Source organism: Aptenodytes patagonicus, chromosome 6 (assembly GCF_965638725.1).
Source record: "Aptenodytes patagonicus chromosome 6, bAptPat1.pri.cur, whole genome shotgun sequence".
Lineage (NCBI taxonomy): Eukaryota > Metazoa > Chordata > Aves > Sphenisciformes > Spheniscidae > Aptenodytes > Aptenodytes patagonicus.
The window spans coordinates 10022755-10043315 of NC_134954.1; the positions used below are offsets into that span (position 1 = coordinate 10022755).

At 50.0% G+C, this 20561-nt stretch overlaps 1 protein-coding gene across 1 annotated transcript in view; it reads right to left on the bottom strand.

Annotated features, from left to right (window-relative positions):
• LOC143162601 (IgGFc-binding protein-like) overlaps window positions 1-20561 on the bottom strand; it is a 52744-nt gene that overhangs the window by 20115 nt on the left and 12068 nt on the right. The window contains exons 7-41 of the mRNA XM_076343285.1: window positions 19902-20466; window positions 19091-19290; window positions 18618-18998; window positions 17673-17959; window positions 16676-16947; window positions 14734-14990; window positions 14546-14630; window positions 14331-14417; window positions 13976-14217; window positions 13597-13880; window positions 13210-13487; window positions 12320-12918; window positions 11375-11939; window positions 11024-11223; window positions 10542-10922; window positions 9893-10179; window positions 8922-9193; window positions 8244-8384; window positions 7381-7637; window positions 7193-7277; window positions 6849-6933; window positions 6668-6760; window positions 6274-6366; window positions 5880-5972; window positions 5486-5578; window positions 5092-5184; window positions 4698-4790; window positions 4304-4396; window positions 3913-4005; window positions 3519-3611; window positions 3125-3217; window positions 2731-2823; window positions 2337-2429; window positions 660-852; window positions 204-381 (exon numbers count right to left, since the gene is read on the bottom strand). Of these exons, the coding sequence (XP_076199400.1) occupies window positions 204-381; window positions 660-852; window positions 2337-2429; window positions 2731-2823; window positions 3125-3217; window positions 3519-3611; window positions 3913-4005; window positions 4304-4396; window positions 4698-4790; window positions 5092-5184; window positions 5486-5578; window positions 5880-5972; window positions 6274-6366; window positions 6668-6760; window positions 6849-6933; window positions 7193-7277; window positions 7381-7637; window positions 8244-8384; window positions 8922-9193; window positions 9893-10179; window positions 10542-10922; window positions 11024-11223; window positions 11375-11939; window positions 12320-12918; window positions 13210-13487; window positions 13597-13880; window positions 13976-14217; window positions 14331-14417; window positions 14546-14630; window positions 14734-14990; window positions 16676-16947; window positions 17673-17959; window positions 18618-18998; window positions 19091-19290; window positions 19902-20466 (7297 nt within the window). The remainder of the gene's footprint in view (window positions 1-203; window positions 382-659; window positions 853-2336; window positions 2430-2730; window positions 2824-3124; window positions 3218-3518; window positions 3612-3912; window positions 4006-4303; window positions 4397-4697; window positions 4791-5091; window positions 5185-5485; window positions 5579-5879; window positions 5973-6273; window positions 6367-6667; window positions 6761-6848; window positions 6934-7192; window positions 7278-7380; window positions 7638-8243; window positions 8385-8921; window positions 9194-9892; window positions 10180-10541; window positions 10923-11023; window positions 11224-11374; window positions 11940-12319; window positions 12919-13209; window positions 13488-13596; window positions 13881-13975; window positions 14218-14330; window positions 14418-14545; window positions 14631-14733; window positions 14991-16675; window positions 16948-17672; window positions 17960-18617; window positions 18999-19090; window positions 19291-19901; window positions 20467-20561) is intronic.

The window sequence follows — 20561 nt, forward strand, 5'->3', positions numbered from 1 at the left end:
TGGATAGCATGTTACCAGGAATTTTGTAAGTAACAGTTCTTAGAAACTGAAAAATTCTAGCAAGTTTTCTTCACTGCTGTAAATTCTAGTCCATTTGACAAGGACTAGTTGTGTGTAGAAAAAGTATGACATGCTAAGAAAAAAAGTTTAAGTAATCACCAGCCTCCACAACTCACTAAAAAGTGAATAAGCCTATGACTTACCACAGAGGCCACAGAGCAGACCACGGTAATTAGAGGGCACAGAGACTTCTGCATAGTGATTTCCATCATACCTCACCCACAGTCCAAAGTCAGTTACCAAGAGAACATATCCACCACTGCTTTGAATACTGATCTTCTTTTCAATAAATACAGGCAGGTTCATTCTGCTGCCATTCACCTGTACAGCAAGTCGTAAAAGTTAGCGTATGGCTGCTGGGACTCCTACGACTACCAGCAGCTAGAATAGATTAGTGAAAGATATGATCTTGTACACAAGGGAACTGGAAGTAATTAAAGAACACTTCATCTGGGCAAATTTGTTGGACATCTCATTAAAAGAGGTACATTTAACTAATAAAAAGAGAAAGTTTGCTATAAACTCTACAGAGAAAATATTTCATTATCTACATGTCAGTTTAAAAATATTACACATCTTTTAAACAAGTATTTTCTTACATTCACTTTCTTGTTTTTCAGCAAAGAAATCTGGTTGCCATAGACTTCCACTTGCACTGACTTCACATACGAGACTTTGGTGTTGACTCCTCTGTGCTCATTTGTTGTGGACACATCAAAGTATGGAAGCCTCTCAGAGACATTGCACACTTTGGAGAGGGTGTAAGTGCAATTTCCCATGAAACTATGACCTCTGTGGTCAAAAGTGTTATAATGTGGATCCCCAGAGGCACTGCAGGAAGCACGGCCTGGGAAGAGAGACAGACAGAATAATTCCCTCCAAATCTCTACCAGACTTCTGCAGTTGCTTTGTTCCCACTTTGGTTGTTTTACTTTGTAATTGCTGCTCAGATATAACAGTGATGGCATCAGTCAAGAACATTCCAAAGTCCAATCCAGCCTCCTGTCTTTGGACCCATAAAGAATCTGTACTCTTGTGTATCAGAAATCTGTGCTAGAGGTTGAGGAAGAAATATAAGCAAAAAGCTTTGATATTAAAAAAAGCTCTGTTATTAAGACATCATTATATAAACTGGAGCAGTGAGTTTTTAGTGTCCATGTCTGAAAGGCTATTTCTGACTAAATAGGAAGAATTTACTCAAAAACTTTACAGGGTTGGTTAGCCAGAATAGACCACTGCACTACCAGCTGTCTGGGGTTCTGTACTCACATCAGTTATAGAACTCCAATTGAACAGTGCATACACAAGATGTCCTTTACACACTTTTAAAAAATATCGAAGTTAACTGGCCAGTGATTTTATGTACAAATGGAGGTACACAGTGTGTGTGCATTTGTGTGTGTGAGATGGGTAAGGTTTTGAGTGCTAATAACAAATTCCCATTTTCAACAAAAAATCTTCCCATCAAATCTTAGCAGAGTTGAGCTTGCAGGTGCTTTATGGTGTTTATTAACAGCAACAAAAAATAATGAAAAGAGGTCCTTACCTCTTCTCTGCTTGTCAATGACATGTTACAAAAATAGCTACACTTATGGCTGTGTCTACAGATCAAACTTAACTGCTTACACACAAACTATTAAAACTCCAGGAACTACCTACATAACAATTATAAAAAAAACGCAGAAGACAACCAAACTGACTAGTGAGCTATCACGCTCTTGTAGTTAACAAGCTGACACATGTAGAAGACTTAGTGCTTAAAATTGGAGGAAAGAAGCAGTTAAAACAAATCTAAACTGACATTTTCATGTATTCCCTAAGTATTAAAATAACAATAACCACAATGACACAGTCTTTTCCAGGACCATATAATTGGATTACATCCAAAATAAAAAAAAAATTGGGAAGCTACATTAAATTTCAAAATACTACAAACAATAACATCTGTATAACAGGTGAAAACTTGCCATAGAAAAGGGTAATTTAAATATTTATGGACATGGCAAGAAAGGGTATATGAGATAATTGTCAGGCAGCGGGACTACGTTATCAAAAACCCCAACACTGTGGCAAAAGGGATACAGGGCAGGACTTCCATAGTCACTACTCAGAAAAAGTCCCAGCACTGAAGGACTGTCCCATCAGTGTGATTAGTGAGCAAGGAAAAGCTCTGACGCACAAGTATAAAAAATCTGTCACTTGGCTGTGGTGCCTGGATTAAGAAAACTGAACAGTAATGACAGGCAGTAAGAGATGGGGAAGGGAAATGACAGTACCTGAGCTCGGTGTGGGTTTTGGTGGTGGTGGCGTGTGTGGAGGCTGTGTTGTCGTGCCTGGCGAGGGGATCGTGGGTTTTGGTGTCGTTGGACCTAGCACAAGAGACAGTTGGAGGAGAAGTGCTCCAACAGAGGAGATTTTGTCCAGGCAGCTGTCCCACCCTTCCCAAACACCCAACACCGTGACCAGAGAGGCCCAGGGCAGGGATTGCACAGTGACTCCTCAGCAAAACCTGCAGCACTCAAGCGCTCTCCCACCAGCATTGCTGGGAGATAGAAGGAGACGTGCAGCCCCTTCACTACAGACGCTGCAGCCTTTGGCCCTGAGCCTTGAAGAAAGCTAGCTGAATACTTGCCACAAGCAGTAGAAGATGGGAATGGAACATGGCAGTACCTGAGCTCGGTGTGGGTTTTGGTGGTGGTGGCGTGTGTGGAGGCTGTGTTGCAGTGACTGGCGAGGTGGTAATGGGTTTTGGTGTCGTTGGACCTAGCACAAGAGACAGTTAGAGGAGATCTGCTCCAACAGAGGAGATTTTGTCCAGGCAGCTGTCCCACCCTTCCCAAACACCCAACACTGTGACCAGAGAGGCCCAGGGCAGGGATTGCACAGTGACTCCTCAGCAAAACCTGCAGCACTCAAGCGCTCTCCCACCAGCATTGCTGGGAGATAGAAGGAGACGCGCAGCCCCTTCACTACAGACGCTCCATCCCATGGTCGTGGGCCTTGGAGGAAGTGAAATGAACAGTTTCAAAAAGCGGTAGAAGATGGGGAGGGAGCATGAGAGTACCTGAGCTCGGTGTGGGTGTTGGTGGTGATGGCGTGCGTGGAGGCCGTGTTGTCGTGCCTGGCGAGGGGATCGTGGGTTTTGGTGTTGATGGACCTAGCACAAGAGACAGTTGGAGGAGATGTGCTCCAACCGAGGAGATTTTGTCCAGGCAGCTGTCCCACCCTTCCCAAACACCCAACACCGTGACCAGAGAGGCCCAGGGCAGGGATTGCACAGTGACTCCTCAGCAAAAACTGCAGCACTCAAGCGCTCTCCCACCAGCATTGCTGGGAGATAGAAGGAGACGCGCAGCCCCTTCACTACAGACGCTGCAGCCTTTGGCCCTGAGCCTCGAAGAAAGCTAGCTGAATACTTGCCACAAGCAGTAGAAGATGGGAATGGAACATGGCAGTACCTGAGCTCGGTGTGGGTTTTGGTGGTGGTGGCGTGTGTGGAGGCTGTGTTGCAGTGACTGGCGAGGTGGTAATGGGTTTTGGTGTCGTTGGACCTAGCACAAGAGACAGTTAGAGGAGATGTGCTCCAACAGAGGAGATTTTGTCCAGGCAGCTGTCCCACCCTTCCCAAACACCCAACACCGTGACCAGAGAGGCCCAGGGCAGGGATTGCACAGTGACTCCTCAGCAAAAACTGCAGCACTCAAGCGCTCTCCCACCAGCATTGCTGGGAGATAGAAGGAGACGTGCAGCCCCTTCACTACAGACGCTCCATCCCATGGTCGTGGGCCTTGGAGGAAGTGAAATGAACAGTTTCAAAAAGCGGTAGAAGATGGGGAGGGAGCATGAGAGTACCTGAGCTCGGTGTGGGTGTTGGTGGTGATGGCGTGCGTGGAGGCCGTGTTGTCGTGCCTGGCGAGGGGATCGTGGGTTTTGGTGTCGATGGACCTAGCACAAGAGACAGTTGGAGATGTGCTCCAACAGAGGAGATTTTGTCCAGGCAGCTGTCCCACCCTTCCCAAACACCCAACACCGTGACCAGAGAGGCCCAGGGCAGGGATTGCACAGTGACTCCTCAGCAAAAACTGCAGCACTCAAGCGCTCTCCCACCAGCATTGCTGGGAGATAGAAGGAGACGCGCAGCCCCTTCACTACAGACACTCCATCCCATGGTCGTGGGCCTTGGAGGAAGTGAAATGAACAGTTTCAAAAAGCGGTAGAAGATGAGGAGGGAGCATGAGAGTACCTGAGCTCGGTGTGGGTGTTGGTGGTGATGGCGTGCGTGGAGGCCGTGTTGTCGTGCCTGGCGAGGGGATCGTGGGTTTTGGTGTTGATGGACCTAGCACAAGAGACAGTTGGAGGAGATCTGCACCAACCGAGGAGATTTTGTCCAGGCAGCTGTCCCACCCTTCCCAAACACCCAACACCGTGACCAGAGAGGCCCAGGGCAGGGATTGCACAGTGACTCCTCAGCAAAAACTGCAGCACTCAAGCGCTCTCCCACCAGCATTGCTGGGAGATAGAAGGAGACGCGCAGCCCCTTCACTACAGACGCTGCAGCCTTTGGCCCTGAGCCTCGAAGAAAGCTAGCTGAATACTTGCCACAAGCAGTAGAAGATGGGAATGGAACATGGCAGTACCTGAGCTCGGTGTGGGTTTTGGTGGTGGTGGCGTGTGTGGAGGCTGTGTTGCAGTGACTGGCGAGGTGGTAATGGGTTTTGGTGTCGTTGGACCTAGCACAAGAGACAGTTAGAGGAGATGTGCTCCAACAGAGGAGATTTTGTCCAGGCAGCTGTCCCACCCTTCCCAAACACCCAACACCGTGACCAGAGAGGCCCAGGGCAGGGATTGCACAGTGACTCCTCAGCAAAAACTGCAGCACTCAAGCGCTCTCCCACCAGCATTGCTGGGAGATAGAAGGAGACGCGCAGCCCCTTCACTACAGACGCTCCATCCCATGGTCGTGGGCCTTGGAGGAAGTGAAATGAACAGTTTCAAAAAGCGGTAGAAGATGGGGAGGGAGCATGAGAGTACCTGAGCTCGGTGTGGGTGTTGGTGGTGATGGCGTGCGTGGAGGCCGTGTTGTCGTGCCTGGCGAGGGGATCGTGGGTTTTGGTGTTGATGGACCTAGCACAAGAGACAGTTGGAGGAGATCTGCACCAACCGAGGAGATTTTGTCCAGGCAGCTGTCCCACCCTTCCCAAACACCCAACACCGTGACCAGAGAGGCCCAGGGCAGGGATTGCACAGTGACTCCTCAGCAAAAACTGCAGCACTCAAGCGCTCTCCCACCAGCATTGCTGGGAGATAGAAGGAGACGCGCAGCCCCTTCACTACAGACACTCCATCCCATGGTCGTGGGCCTTGGAGGAAGTGAAATGAACAGTTTCAAAAAGCGGTAGAAGATGAGGAGGGAGCATGAGAGTACCTGAGCTCGGTGTGGGTGTTGGTGGTGATGGCGTGCGTGGAGGCCGTGTTGTCGTGCCTGGCGAGGGGATCGTGGGTTTTGGTGTTGATGGACCTAGCACAAGAGACAGTTGGAGGAGATCTGCACCAACAGAGGAGATTTTGTCCAGGCAGCTGTCCCACCCTTCCCAAACACCCAACACTGTGACCAGAGAGGCCCAGGGCAGGGATTGCACAGTGACTCCTCAGCAAAAACTGCAGCACTCAAGCGCTCTCCCACCAGCATTGCTGGGAGATAGAAGGAGACGCGCAGCCCCTTCACTACAGACGCTCCATCCCATGGTCGTGGGCCTTGGAGGAAGTGAAATGAATAGTTTCAAAAAGCGGTAGAAGATGAGGAGGGAGCATGAGAGTACCTGAGCTTGGTGTGGGTGTTGGTGGTGATGGCGTGCGTGGAGGCCGTGTTGTCGTGCCTGGCGAGGGGATCGTGGGTTTTGGTGTTGATGGACCTAGCACAAGAGACAGTTGGAGGAGATCTGCACCAACCGAGGAGATTTTGTCCAGGCAGCTGTCCCACCCTTCCCAAACACCCAACACCGTGACCAGAGAGGCCCAGGGCAGGGATTGCACAGTGACTCCTCAGCAAAAACTGCAGCACTCAAGCGCTCTCCCACCAGCATTGCTGGGAGATAGAAGGAGACGCGCAGCCCCTTCACTACAGACACTCCATCCCATGGTCGTGGGCCTTGGAGGAAGTGAAATGAACAGTTTCAAAAAGCGGTAGAAGATGAGGAGGGAGCATGAGAGTACCTGAGCTCGGTGTGGGTGTTGGTGGTGATGGCGTGCGTGGAGGCCGTGTTGTCGTGACTGGCGAGGGGATCGTGGGTTTTGGTGTTGATGGACCTAGCACAAGAGACAGTTGGAGGAGATCTGCACCAACAGAGGAGATTTTGTCCAGGCAGCTGTCCCACCCTTCCCAAACACCCAACACTGTGACCAGAGAGGCCCAGGGCAGGGATTGCACAGTGACTCCTCAGCAAAAACTGCAGCACTCAAGCGCTCTCCCACCAGCATTGCTGGGAGATAGAAGGAGACGCGCAGCCCCTTCACTACAGACGCTCCATCCCATGGTCGTGGGCCTTGGAGGAAGTGAAATGAATAGTTTCAAAAAGCGGTAGAAGATGAGGAGGGAGCATGAGAGTACCTGAGCTTGGTGTGGGTGTTGGTGGTGATGGCGTGCGTGGAGGCCGTGTTGTCGTGCCTGGCGAGGGGATCGTGGGTTTTGGTGTTGATGGACCTAGCACAAGAGACAGTTGGAGGAGATGTGCTCCAACCGAGGAGATTTTGTCCAGGCAGCTGTCCCACCCTTCCCAAACACCCAACACCATGACCAGCGCGGCCCAGGGCAGGGATCGCAGAATGTCATCTCAGAAAGAGCCCTGCCACTCAAGGGCTCTTCCACCAGCACAGCTGGGTGACAAAAGCAGATTAGGCACTTCAGTACCTATGCTCAATGTCTTGGCTGTGGGCATTGTACTACATGAAGTAAATAGTGACTGCTGGCAGCGTCAGTGCTCCAGTCTCCCAGCAGAAAGCCTGCTTGGGCACAGGCTGCATCGCTGCCCCACAGGGCACTGCAAAGACAACCTGTTTTCCTGCCTCCAGCACAGCCTGCCACCTCAGTCCGTGACATCTCTCAAGCTGCCCTTCCCCAAGCCAAGCCCTGTACCTGTGCAGGATCCCTTTTCAATGGACAGATCATCCAATGCTACGTCACTCCGGACATCTTCACCCCATTCTCCCTCCAGGACAATCTAAGGGAAGGGACGGTTCCCAACATTAGCTCCGGCCGCACGTGTGAAGTGCCATTAGAAAGCATGGCTCATCTCAGATGACAGCAAGAGCCTGTGCCCTTACCTGCATGTCTCCTGTGCCGTGCACCGTGATCTCTCCCAAGTTCCATTTGTCCCCGTGGTTCCCAGTGCTGCTCCAGACCAGCACTAGGCCTTCACCCTTATCCACGTACACCCGCAGGGCCATTGTTTCAGCCACTCCGTACATGTGGTACCAGAAGCGGAAGCAGTGCGGTCCTTCCAAACTGCACACCGGACTGAGCAGATGAGCCACAAGGCCGGGGGGGGCATTGCTCCCTTGCAAGTAGATGTAGTAGCCGTCTGAAACAAAACATGCACCACACTGTCACATGCATGTCAAATCTAGACAAAGCAGCCAGGGGCAACCCAAACACAGTCCTGGGAGCACCCCTGCTGCACTTCAAGGCAGGCAAAAGGAGGGGAGAGCAAACACGGGCCCTTTGCTAGCTACAACACTCCCCAGTGCTGAGTCCACCTATGAACCATGGTCTCTGGGCCATGGCAGCTGTGTGGCTCGGCCTGGGCAACGGCACCACCTCAAAGCATCGCCACAATCCTTGCGTGGCTCTGCAGCTTTAGGGCCCAGTCATCATTGGCTTCTGGAGAAGCCAGTGTCGCCTAAAAGAGAGACAGGTTCCTGTTCCCCTGAGACAGCTGGGTCATCAAGCTTTGCATTACTTTCCCCCTTGCATGGCAGGTCCTTGCCTGCCCTGCAGGCACCACAGACTGATTCCCAGGGCTGGAAATCTTCCCAAAGGAAGGCTCTGGCTCTGGGGGAGACTGCCACAAATGGCTCTGGATCAAGGCCACGAAACATGTGGCCTGTGTTTGCTGTTAGAAGAGGTTTGTCTTCCCAGGGACACCCCTCTGCCTGAAGGACCGCTGCGTACTGATTGCTGTTCCTACCTCCTGTCGTGTGGTCAGAGGAGGGACCGGTATTTTGCGTGGGTGTTGGACCCTTGTTCCTTATCCAGTCAATGCTGCTGTAATCTGCCAGGACCCACTCACAGAAGTCGTTCTCAAATGTGCAGGCGAAACTGCAGTTACCTGCGGGAGATGGATATAGTGCAAAAAGGAAAGCAGAGTTTCTAGAGTGAGGGTGGGACCACCTTTTCCCCATGTCCCACAGGGCACACCTACATTCCTGGCATGCTCATCGCCAGGTGAGGATGGCCAGCCAAGTGGAAGTGCACGAGCTGAATGCCTAGCACAGCCAGTAAAAAACATGGATGGGAGACAACAGTATCTGTGCTTGTCCCAGGTGCTGATGATGTCGTTGTATGTGAAGGCCGTGTTGGGATGTCTGGCAAGGGGGCTGAGTGTGTAGGAGCTGCTTGATGTACAGTGAAGCAGATGTGGAGAAGATGTGTTTCATAATGGGGATTTGTTCCCGAATGGGGATGTTGCACTCTTCCCAAACACCCCCACACTATGGCAAAAAGAGCGCAGGACAGGGATTCCACAGTATCCCTGTCACAAAGAGTGTCTTCACCCAGGGGCTGGCCCACCAGAGTGGAAAAGCCTCCACCACAGCTGCCCCGTTCCTTGAATCTGGGCCACAAAGGAGATCAACAGAACACTTACCACAGACAGTGCCAGCACTCCAGTCTCCCAGAGCAATGCCTGCCTCAGCACAGGCTGCGGCATAGGCCCCCAGGTCATTGCAGAGCTGCTCCGTGCTGCCACCTGTGGCACACTGGTCATAGACACAGCTCTCAAAGTACGTCTCAGGTGACAGAACTGCATGGCATAGCTGGAATGGGCCACCAAGTTGCGTGAGGATTGAACACTGCTTGTTAGCTGCCTCCTCCTCCTCGGAGGAGCAGGACGCAGGTGGTCTGATGGCTGGGTCACACCTACAAAGCAGACAGACAGCCTTGAGCTCACAGCAGCCTGTGGACCCCAGCCACACCGTCTCCTGACCTCCTCCCCAGCCAAAACCTCAGCCTCTGGAGCCCAGATCCCTTGCTAAGACAAGGCACCCATGGCTGTCACTTGCAAGGGTGGGCAACATGGCCCACAGTCACCATTCCCTCCGTGGCATCAGGTGGACAGAAACAAAAGGCTGAGGCAGTTGCAATTGTAACAGCTTGGGAAAAGCATCATGCCAAGGCCCCAGCCCACTCTCTCTGGGGTCAGGAACAGTGAGATGCAGTGTGTGGAGTGCGATGGCAGGGTCCTGCACAGAGGTCACCAAGGACGCCAGAGCAGAGCGCCTATGGGGAGAGAACACCGTGCACCCTGACCGCATGGAGGGGCCTGCACACTGCCACAAGCAAGCCAGCCTTGAGGGGAAAAGGGAACAGCCACACATCTGGCACCCAGCTGCAGACAAGACATCCCACTGGTGGGTGGAGCAGAGAGGTGAGACGCAAGGATGATACGTCTGCCACTGTGGAGCCTCTACGTGCTCCCACATACTTTCCCACAACTGCTTGCCTCCCCTCCCTTGCCCCATGCCTGCTATTACCAACCCTCCCTCCTTGTGCCCCTTACAGCTCCCCTCTCCCACAATCCCTTTTGTCTGTCATCTATGCAACGGAACAAGGACTCACGGCCACTCAGCATCCGGCACCATCCAGCTGGCTCCAAACTCATTGAAGTTGGGCACGACAACCCCATCAGGTCGCATGAAGTCATCCTGCTGGCTCCCAGTGTACGTCCCACACAGCCCACACAGCTTGCCCTTGTGCTTCTCAGACACGTTCACTAGGAGCTCATGGTCCCCATTGAACTGCAGCTGCAGGCCCAACTTGGTAGAAACCCGCATGTAGGAGCCACTCATGGAAATTATCACACCGGGGGCAGGAGAAGCAGGCAGGGAGGCCAGAGCACCATTGATCTGAATAAGGGGGAAAGAGGGAGACAGAAGCATAAAGAGATGCCCTCCGCTGAGAGGTCACTGTTCTTCACTGTGATGGTGCCAGAGCCCGGTGAGTCAGAAGCACTGATGGCATGAGAAACTCTGCCCAGGCCTACGAGAACAGCAGCGACTCTACACAAGGCACACCGAAAGCTCAGGAAAACAAGCCGAAAATCCATTGCTGTATGAGCAGCCATATCTGCCCCGCTCAGAGCCTTGCCGTGTTCTTCTGTGAGCACGCCAGCAGGCTCGGGGAATATCAAACTCTTCTTGGGGACAGAGTGTTACTTAATGGTGCCTAGGGCATCTGTTGTTCCCAGGTGTAAAAATGAGGGGCTTACGTAGACTGCCTTGTTCTTGCGCAGTGCAATGTGGAGGCCTTCCATGGACAGTGCCACAGAGTTCAGAGCTGTCCAGCTCCAGCTGCCGCGATGTTCATTGCGGGTGGTGACACTGAACCCAACGGAGGAGTTGCCACAGCCTGTCACCACCGTGTAGTTGCAGGAGCCCTGGAAGTGGTGAAGTTTCCCATCGAAGGTGCTGTAATGCGGATCGCCGTAGATGTGGCAGAGAGCAGTGCTGGCTGTGTAACAGCCCCTCTGGCCGTTCTGGATCTTGCAGACCTCATCCTCACCACAGGACAATGGAGAGCAAACCATCTGGCCATTGGCATCACACCGGCACTGGCGAGTGCAGTTCTCGCTAACAGAGTACTCGCCTTCCTGCAGGCAGAGAAACACTGAGCGTCAGCGTACCAGGCAGGAAAGTAGAGGCAAGGGAGTACCCTGGGAGGGGTGTAAGACAGGGCAGGGTTTTCACTCACGCTGTAGTAGTTGCCCTCAAAGAGGCAGCCACAGTGGGCCTTGGGCACACAGGTGTCTCCGCTGAGGAGGAAGCCAGAGGTACATGCACAGCCCTCCATGCAGGGTTTGGAGCAGTTCTGCGGGGCTTGTTGGTCAACACAGGTGGCAGGACAGCCGGTCATGCAAGGGTCGTAGTAGCTGTTGGCAGGGCACAGGAGGGCTGCAATGAGAAGGGGACAATTAGGACCAGCAAGCCTTCAAGGAAGGGCGACCATCTGGGAAGGGGAAGACCAAAGCCTTGCTTTGGCCAGAGGTTCTGGGCATGGGGAGCAGCACATTTCCCTTCTGGCAACTGCAAGGCAGGTACTCACGGCAGAAGGTGGCATTCCTCCAGGGAAGAAGAGTCACGCCAGCTGCCTGGCATGCATCGGCGTAGGCCTCCAGACTAGCACACAGGACCTCCTGTCCACCATTCAGGGTACAAAGGTCATACAAGCAGGTCTCAAAGTAGTTCTGGGGGTTGATCACGGTGTGGCACCTCTCAAAAGCACCAGGCCTGGCAGTCAGCATGCCACAGAAATGGTCTGATCGGTAGACCTTCTCCTCTTCTGCACTGCAGGGTGGGGAGGGGATGGGGACACCGCAAGAGGAGTCATTGTCTGGGACCTGCCAGCTCTCCCCCAGCGCATTGGAGTCTGCGGCTTGCTGCCCGTTGGGCATCATGTAATCGTCCTCTCTCCGGTTGTTGAAGTTCCCGCACATGCCACAGGTCAGGTTGAAGTAGGTGGTGGGCACCTTCACCTCCACCGAGTGGTCAGTGTCGTAGGACACTCTGAGGTTGAAGTCTGTCTCCAGGACGATGTAGCGGCCGCTCCTGCTCACCGTGATGGCACCTCCCGCTGCGCTCACCGGCAACGTCTGGCGCACATTGTTCACCTAGGGCAGACACACTGCAATGGGCCCTGGCCTTGTCCCTGGCCTCCCTGGGGTCTCCTGCCCCAGGGAAAACAGCTGCCAGGCCAGGCACGGCAAACCGGTGCCCATGATGCTCTCACACCCAGACGCCCCTGTGGTTTGCAGAGCCATGTCTGTGTTCTACGCTCTGCAGGGGCCTCTGTTCAACATGGGCCACATTCCCCGTTTGCCTCTTCCTCCTCCAACCCCTCCGGGAAGGAAAAACAAAGCAACCCAGTGGCTTCAGGGGAACCCACCCGGGCCTGGGACAATGGAGATGTCGTTGTACATGCCAGGCCCTGCCAAGTAAAGCCAGCCCTGCCTTGCAGCCGCGCCACGCTCGTGCCAGCCCCACTGCCTACCAGCACTTGGCTCTTCTCCTTCTTGACAATGGCAATGCGCTCTCCGTACACCTCAACCAGGACTTCGCGCACATAGGACACTCTGGTGTTCCCACGATGCTCGTTCTTGGCCTCAACGTTGAAGTAGGGCAGGGAGGTGGTGTTGGAGCACACTTTGGCCAGGGTGTAGGTGCAGTTGCCCATGAAGCTGTGCGTCACCTTGTCAAAGGTGTTGTAGTGAGGGTCGCTATGGACGTGGCAGATGCCATAGGATTGTTTGAGGCACTCAGGTTTCCCATCCTGCACCCCGCAGTACTGGCCCGTAGGGCATGAGGCATTGGAGCACTGGACTTTGCTTCCCCGCGCGGGACACGTGCACTTTGAGGAGCAGGTGTTGTCCGTCCAGAACTCCGAGCCCACGGGGTAGTGCTGCCCATTGTGCCAGCACCCGCACTGCTGGCTGGGCACACATCGGTCATTGTAGAGCAGGTACCCGCTGTCGCACACACAGCCCTCCACGCACGGCAGGCTGCAGGTAACAGGAGACATTGGGTCAACACAGGTGGCAGGGCAGGCTGCAGCACAGGGCTCGTAGTGACTGTTGGCTGGACAGGTGATGGCTGCCGAGAGAGAAGACATGGCCATTACATGGAGAACATAACACTTCTTTGTGCTGTATTTTTCCCTTTGAAAAATTAAGTCTATATTTTCTCTGTGGTCTGCTTGGCTCCATGGGTATTCTAAGTCATACCTGATCAAACGAAATAGAAAATGGTGCCTCTAATACTGACAACTACCTGTAAATCCCCATGGCACATAATAAAAATATTTCTTATTCCCCACCCCACTCTTTCATTTCTATGCTGCGTTTTCCTGAGAGTAACGATCCGTGGTACTGTGTGTGGACTTACGGCAGGAGGTTGCGTTCCTCCACACAGGTATCTCGACACCAAGTGACTGGCAGGCATCTGCGTAGGACTGCAAGCTCTTGCACAGGGCCTCGCGGTCCAGCCCCAGCTCACACAGGTCATAAAAACAGGTATCAAAGTAACTGCTGGGACTCAGCACAGTGTAGCATATCTGAAACGGGCCACTGGTGTCAGTGAGGAGCCCGCAGAAGTGGCTGCTGGCAATGACTTGCTTGTCTGTCTCATTGCAGGCTGGGGTGGGGAGTGGTCCGGCTGAGCAGCTATGGAAAGACAGGGAAAAGGGCCCCTGGGTCATCTGTGGGCTTCTCCTGGTGCCTCCCCCTCCCTTTGCCCGACACGTCCCCAGACCTGCTGGGGGGCCACACACACCTGCTGTCATTGGACACCTGCCAGCTGTTGCCCAGGCTGGTGGAGTCTGGCTCCAGCACGCCTTCAGGGTTCAGGAAGTCATCTGCTGCCATCCCGTTGTAGTTCCCACACATGCCACAAACCTTCTGCCCAAAGGTGCTCAGAAGCGTCACCTCCACCCGATGGTTCCCATCAAACTTCACTCTCAAGCCAAAGTCTGTTGTCACCACAGTGTAGAACCCGCTGGATGAGACCTGCACGCCCATGGATGGGGTGCAGGGCAGGACCTCTGCTACTCCGTTGACCTGGAAGGACAGAAACCAAGACAGGGTTGGAGCAACGCATTTGGCACAGCTCTCTCCATTCACACAGCCCCACCACCTCTCCCCCTTGTGCTTACCGTCACCACTCCACCCTTCCCCAGTCTTATCCGCTGGCCAGCCACATCGACATCCACGTATCGGACATAGGACACGCGAGTGCTGGCTCCCCTGTGCTCATTGGCCGCTTCCACGTTGAAGTAGGGCAGCGAGCTGTTGCTCTCACACAGCTTGGAGAGGGTGTAGGTGCAGGTACCCATGAAGTGGTGCAGCTGCTTGTCGAACGTGTGGTAGTGAGGGTCTCCTTCCACCACACAGGTCTCTGACAGTGGAAAGACCAGAGGAAACATTCAGTTAAGCACCTCCTGCTGCCTGTGCTCCCCAGCCAACCCTGCATAAAGGACTGCGGCCCCATGAATGGTCTACTCTACTCACCTGAGCCCGGAATGGGTGCTGACGTGGTTTCCACTCCTGAAGTTGTGGTGATGATGGTGCTTGGTGGTGTCTGAGTCACACAGTCTGCTAAAGAGACAATGGTACAAGCAAATCAATCCTCCTTGACCAGCTCTTCTTCAAGACAGAAACTACATTGACTGCCACAAGAAGCATAACATTCCCCAAGCTGCCCTTCCCCAAGCCAAGCCTTGTACCTGTGCAGGATCCCTTTTCAATGGACAGATCATCCAATGCTACGTCGCTATGGAAATCTTCACCTGTCATGCCCTCCAGGACAATCTAAGGGAAGGGGTAGTTCCCAGCATTAGCTCCAACCACATATGTGAAGTGCCATTACAAAGCACAGTTCACCTCAGGTGGCATTGAAAGCCTGTGCTCTTACCTGCATGTTTCCTGTGCTGTGCACCGTGACCTCTCCCAAGTTCCATTTGTCCCCTTTGCTTCCAGCATCTTTCCATTCCAGTGTTGATGTTTCATTGTGAACTACATACACGCGCAGGGCCATCATTTCAGCCACTCCGTACATGTGATACCAGAAGCGGAAGCAGTGTGGTCCTTCTGAACGGCACACTGGGCTGACCAAGCGGGCTACCTCACTTTGCTCTTGCTTATTTCCTTGCAGGTAGATATAATAGCCCTCTGGAAACAGCAGAGTGACAATTTTTCACATTAATGGGCCAGGACAAGACAAAGTCACTCATTTACAGATTGTGTACAGTACATTTCTTCACCCAGCACCTGCATTAAACTTTCATTCCCCAAATGGATTTCCAGCAGATTATACTGGTCTCCTACTTAGGGAAAGGAAAGACTTCTAAAGGAAAGGCTGAGTGCCACAGTGATCCAGTCTCAACCTTTCCTGAAGCCTCTTTCAGGAACTTATGCTAACAGGTCACACGCTCGTCAATGTCCTGCATTGTTCATCCATCCCACAACAGATTCCTGATGGCTGCAGAAGGCTCTGGATTGAGCCTAGGAAACACATGGCCTGGATTTGCTGTTGGAAGAGGGTCCTTGCCCTCTCCCAAGAGAAGCACAGCCAGATACTGTTTGCTGTTCCCACCTCCAGTTGTGTGGTCATGGGAAGGGCCGGTATTCGGTGTGGGTGTCGGCCCCTTGTGCCTTATCCAGTCTAAGTTGTCACTGGTTGCCTGTTTCCACTCACAGAAGTCGACATCAAATGTGCAGGACATATTGCAGACTGTTGATGCAGCTGTATATGGTGCAGAAAGAAAAACAGAATTTCCACAATGAGGTTTGGAATCTTCTCTCTGTTCTGATAATGCCCTTCTAGGTCTCATGCACCCGTGTTCATGAAAAATTTGAAGACGTCATAATGGGAATGAGTAGAAGTGACCAGTACTGAAAAATTGACTATAAAATATGAAATTTTAAGTGCCTGAGAATGTGTGTTATTTTACAAGTCCCTTCCTCAGTTGTCATCATAATGCACTAATATCCTGTATTTTTACACTGTGCTACAGTCATAATCCTTGGTCATTGCAAATTGCTCAAAGCTGTCCTATTTGACACAGTAGTATTCAGCTGGCTCTCAAAGTCCTGCTTAGGTGGAAATCTAGACATTGTAATGAGAATGGTCTGACATTTCTTTTTACTGCTTATAATCTGGGATGAGAAGTATTGTCTCAGAACTGGAAAGAGATTATGGAATGCCTTTTGCATGTCATAGCCTCATACTTAGGCTGCCATTTCTGCTGGCTTTGGTAATCACCTCTGGTAGTTCTAGAAGAAGCAGTTTCTTATCTCTAGCCTTACCTCTATGTTAACTAGTCTACCTAGATAATAAGGGCCTAATAGTGTTATGACTGGAAGGCTGAATGGACCTCAAGCTGCAGGATTCTCCTTTATTAATTTTAAAGCCCTGGTTTACATACCTCTGAATTTATGTCACATGCTTGGTGAAAACCTGGAGCTGTAGACAGGTTGGGTAAGTGATGTATTAATACTTCTCAAAAAGATAAAATATTTTATTAAAGCCAAAGTGGTGGTTTGTTAGACAAGTGCTCAATTGTCCCTGGCTGAGCCCTTAACTGACAGTGTATGTTGTCTTTCATGACCCAATTCTCAACAGTAGTCTTAGGTCAAAAGTGTTCAAACATCAAGTTCTAAAGTGAATACTGGAAGCCCATTAGAAGCTTAGATTAGAAGCCCCATTTCCAGAGGTGCTAAGCACTTGAAAGCTTCCCGTGTCTCCTTGAATCCCCTTTTCCGAAATTCTGTTCAACTTCTTATACATTTGAATTTATATTTGTAGCATGAGGATTTAATTGGATGGCTATTTGCTAAATGACCTAATGACTTACCGCAGATGGTATCTTTCCTCCATTCACCCAGATTTACACCTCCAAGTTCACAGGCAGCAGCGTATGCCTCTAAAATCTTACAAAACTGATCAGAATTCCCCTCTGTGGCACACAGGTCATAGACACAGCTCTCGAAGTACAGCTGTGGGGGAATGTGCCAATGGCAGACCTGAAAAGGCCCACTATTTTTCAAAATAATTTTGCAGAGTTCTTCATATTCTTTCTCTTTCGCTGTGTCACAAGCGGGTGGTACAACTGCAACTGGATTACACCTGCATCAAAAATACACAGCAGCATGGTTATGTAATAAATCTTTCTATTTTGTTCTATCCTGCAAGGCATACCTCAACAGTAATAGAACCCTATGCCAAATTGCGTGGGTTTGCTGTGTATAGTTGTCTTTAGTGTGTCAAACCCAAAAGTGAGAAATATTACACTTTGACTCATAATTCCCCATTAAGAATATAATTGTGAATTGTTGGTGTATGACTGTCTATCCATAGAATGAAGTCCAGAAGGAACCAACAAATCAGCTATCTAACACAAGCAAGATAATTTCAATTCACTATTGCATATAGTAAGAGCAGTAATTTGTATGTGAAAGCATTAATAGACAGATAAATGCCCCATGCCTATGTTAATCAATGTGGAGTTATCTTAGGAGCTGAATTGGAGAGATATATTTAGACTTCTTATAGTAAGATCATATAAAGGAGATATTTTAGAATAAAGTAAGAAAAAAATCAAGTTATATGCAAAAATGTGCCCGATTTCAAATGAAATCTACACAGTTCATGTGGAAAACCTCTGAAGGGTGGTTTTAAAATTTCAATGCTTTCTATTGAAAAGTGAAGTTATTCAAAGCTGAAAACACTAGCAAACAAGTAATGTCAAAGAAGGACTACTACGGAATGTAAGTAATGTATGTTAATCCTATAACTAGATGATTTATGTTTCAGGCATTTTGCTGTTTCCTAAAGTATTATCAGATACTTACGTCCTGTTGTCCTCCTTCACTAGCCAGCTGTCACCAAATTTATTTGGATCCTGTTCTAGGACTTTATCTGGTTTTAGAAAATCATCCAGTTGGTTGTCATTGAATGTCCCACACAGACCACACAGCTGTCCTTTGAGACTTTCATCAGCCAGAATGAAAAGCTCCTGGTCACCATCAAACTTAACCTGGATCCCTATAGAGGTATCAATGACCATATAGTGTCCTTTCATAGTTATTCTGGCTCCATGGTTCCAATCCACGGGAAGATAAACCTGAACTCCATTCACCTAAAGAAAACAAAACCCACACAACCAGGTAAGTCAATAAAGTTCCCGGGAACAAAGGGAAGATCTACACAGTACTGTAGCTTTCTTCCCCAAGTCAGCCTTATTCTAATGAACAATGTAGACACAGAACTTTGAAGCTTAGCAGAGGCTAGAGGGCTGTATACTTATCCCACATCTTGAATAGTGCTTTGTAGGACAAGTTGAGCTCTGTGCTGTCACAACTACACACATAGCAATAGTTGGAATAGCTAGTTTAAAGCTAGCTCTGGTATGTATGAGTCTGAGAGTGTATAGCAAAAATACTATTTCTATTTTAAAGACCAGATCTATAAAATTCAGACTGAGATTTATTTCAGCAAAAGCTTTCTATTATAGATGAAGCTATGGATGAAGCTGTTTTTTTCCTACAACCTCATTTAGAAAAGATTTGAATGGACAGAAGGAAGCTATGCTGATTTATGCCTTTTTTGAAACAAAAAAAAAAAAAAAAAAAAAAAAACAAACCAAACCCAAAAAACCCCAACAAACATTTCTGTGACTTTTAGCATGTGCAGTCTTGGAGGTGAATAAAGCAGAGAAGCCTGATTCAGTTCTTTTGGACAGAAATGTAAAGTGAATAGATGTGATGGATTGTTTATGCTTAAAGTAGAACACTTACATAGATCTCTTTATTTTTCTTCAAAACAATATGAAGATTTTTCAGTGTGACAGCAACTGAGTTCAAGGCTGTCCAGTTTGGGTTTCCTCTATGTTCATTTCTGGTTGTCACTGAAAACCTTTCAGAAGAATTTGTGCATGTCTCAACGACAGTATAATTGCAGTCTCCTTGGAAATGGTACAGTCTCCCATCAAAGGTTATATAATGTGGATCCCCAAAAATGTGGCAGGTGCTGGGATTCAATGGATAACATCCCAGGAGTCCATTCTGCACCTTGCAAACTTCGCTTACTTCACATGTGTCTGAATTGCAAACTACAGTCCCATTTCCAGCACAAATACATTGGCCTGCACAGTCTGTTTGCCAAAAAGCTTCTCCTTTCTGTTAGAGGCAACAAAATACAGACAAATTAAAAGGGTTAATGGTAATGATGAACCATGAAATAAGCCCCTGAACTATGTGTCAGAACAAACCTCATAATATTTGCCATTCTGAAGGCAGCCGCAATTGCTCATGGACACACACTGTCCCCCGCTGATGACAAAACCATTGTTGCATTCACATCCTTCTACACAAGGTCTGCTGCAGTTCTTTGATGCAAGAGGGTCAATGCAGGTTGCTGGACAAGCATTCGTGCATGGATTGTAATGACTATTGGGAGGGCATGCAACAGCTGAAAAACAATAAAAGGCACTGAACTGACAATCACAACTCATATGAAACCATGATCCAAAAATGTGATTGCTTTGAACTAGTGACAATGGGGGGTTTTTTTGAAGCCTGAAATTACCTTCCTATTTTGATATCAGAAAGCAAAAAAGAAAACATTCTACAAGAAAAAAGCATGAATGTTTAACACATATATCCTGGATGTTAAGCATCTCCAAATCCAAGTAAAAAGTATGACTCTCTACACTAGATCTAGTAATTAGCTGGTACATCTCTAGAAGTACATAGATTGCTAAAGTCATTAGATGTAGTCTGGAAATGAACAAAGGTTTGTCAAAGGCAAAACATCATATAAAACTCAAAGGTGATTCCACATTATCAGGGACCTACTGCTACTGGTTTGACACAGATTCTGAGACAATGAACAAAATTCTCCTCTGCTCTCTGGCAGAAAACAATAGTAGGGTGACTTATACAGAATTTTATTTCTCAATATTTTGTATGTAACGATGTGAAGAACTTAAGATCTGTAAGCTGTGTCAGTTATTGGGTAAAATCAGCCTCTTAAGACAACAAGGGAACTATTCAAAGATTCAGTTCTCTACAGAAACTCACGGCAGAAGGTGGCATTCCTCCAGGGAAGAAGAGTCACGCCAGCTGCCTGGCATGCGTCGGCGTAGGCCTCCAGACTAGCACACAGGACCTCCTGTCCACCATTCAGGGTACAAAGGTCATACAAGCAGGTCTCAAAGTAGTTCTGGGGGTTGATCACGGTGTGGCACCTCTCAAAAGCACCAGGCCTGGCAGTCAGCATGCCACAGAAATGGTCCGATCGGTAGACCTTCTCCTCTTCTGCACTGCAGGGTGGGGAGGGGATGGGGACACCGCAAGAGGAGTCATTGTCTGGGACCTGCCAGCTCTCCCCCAGCGCATTGGAGTCTGCGGCTTGCTGCCCGTTGGGCATCATGTAATCGTCCTCTCTCCGGTTGTTGAAGTTCCCGCACATGCCACAGGTCAGGTTGAAGTAGGTGGTGGGCACCTTCACCTCCACCGAGTGGTCAGTGTCGTAGGACACTCTGAGGTTGAAGTCTGTCTCCAGGACGATGTAGCGGCCGCTCCTGCTCACCGTGATGGCACCTCCCGCTGCGCTCACCGGCAACGTCTGGCGCACATTGTTCACCTAGGGCAGACACACTGCAATGGGCCCTGGCCTTGTCCCTGGCCTCCCTGGGGTCTCCTGCCCCAGGGAAAACAGCTGCCAGGCCAGGCACGGCA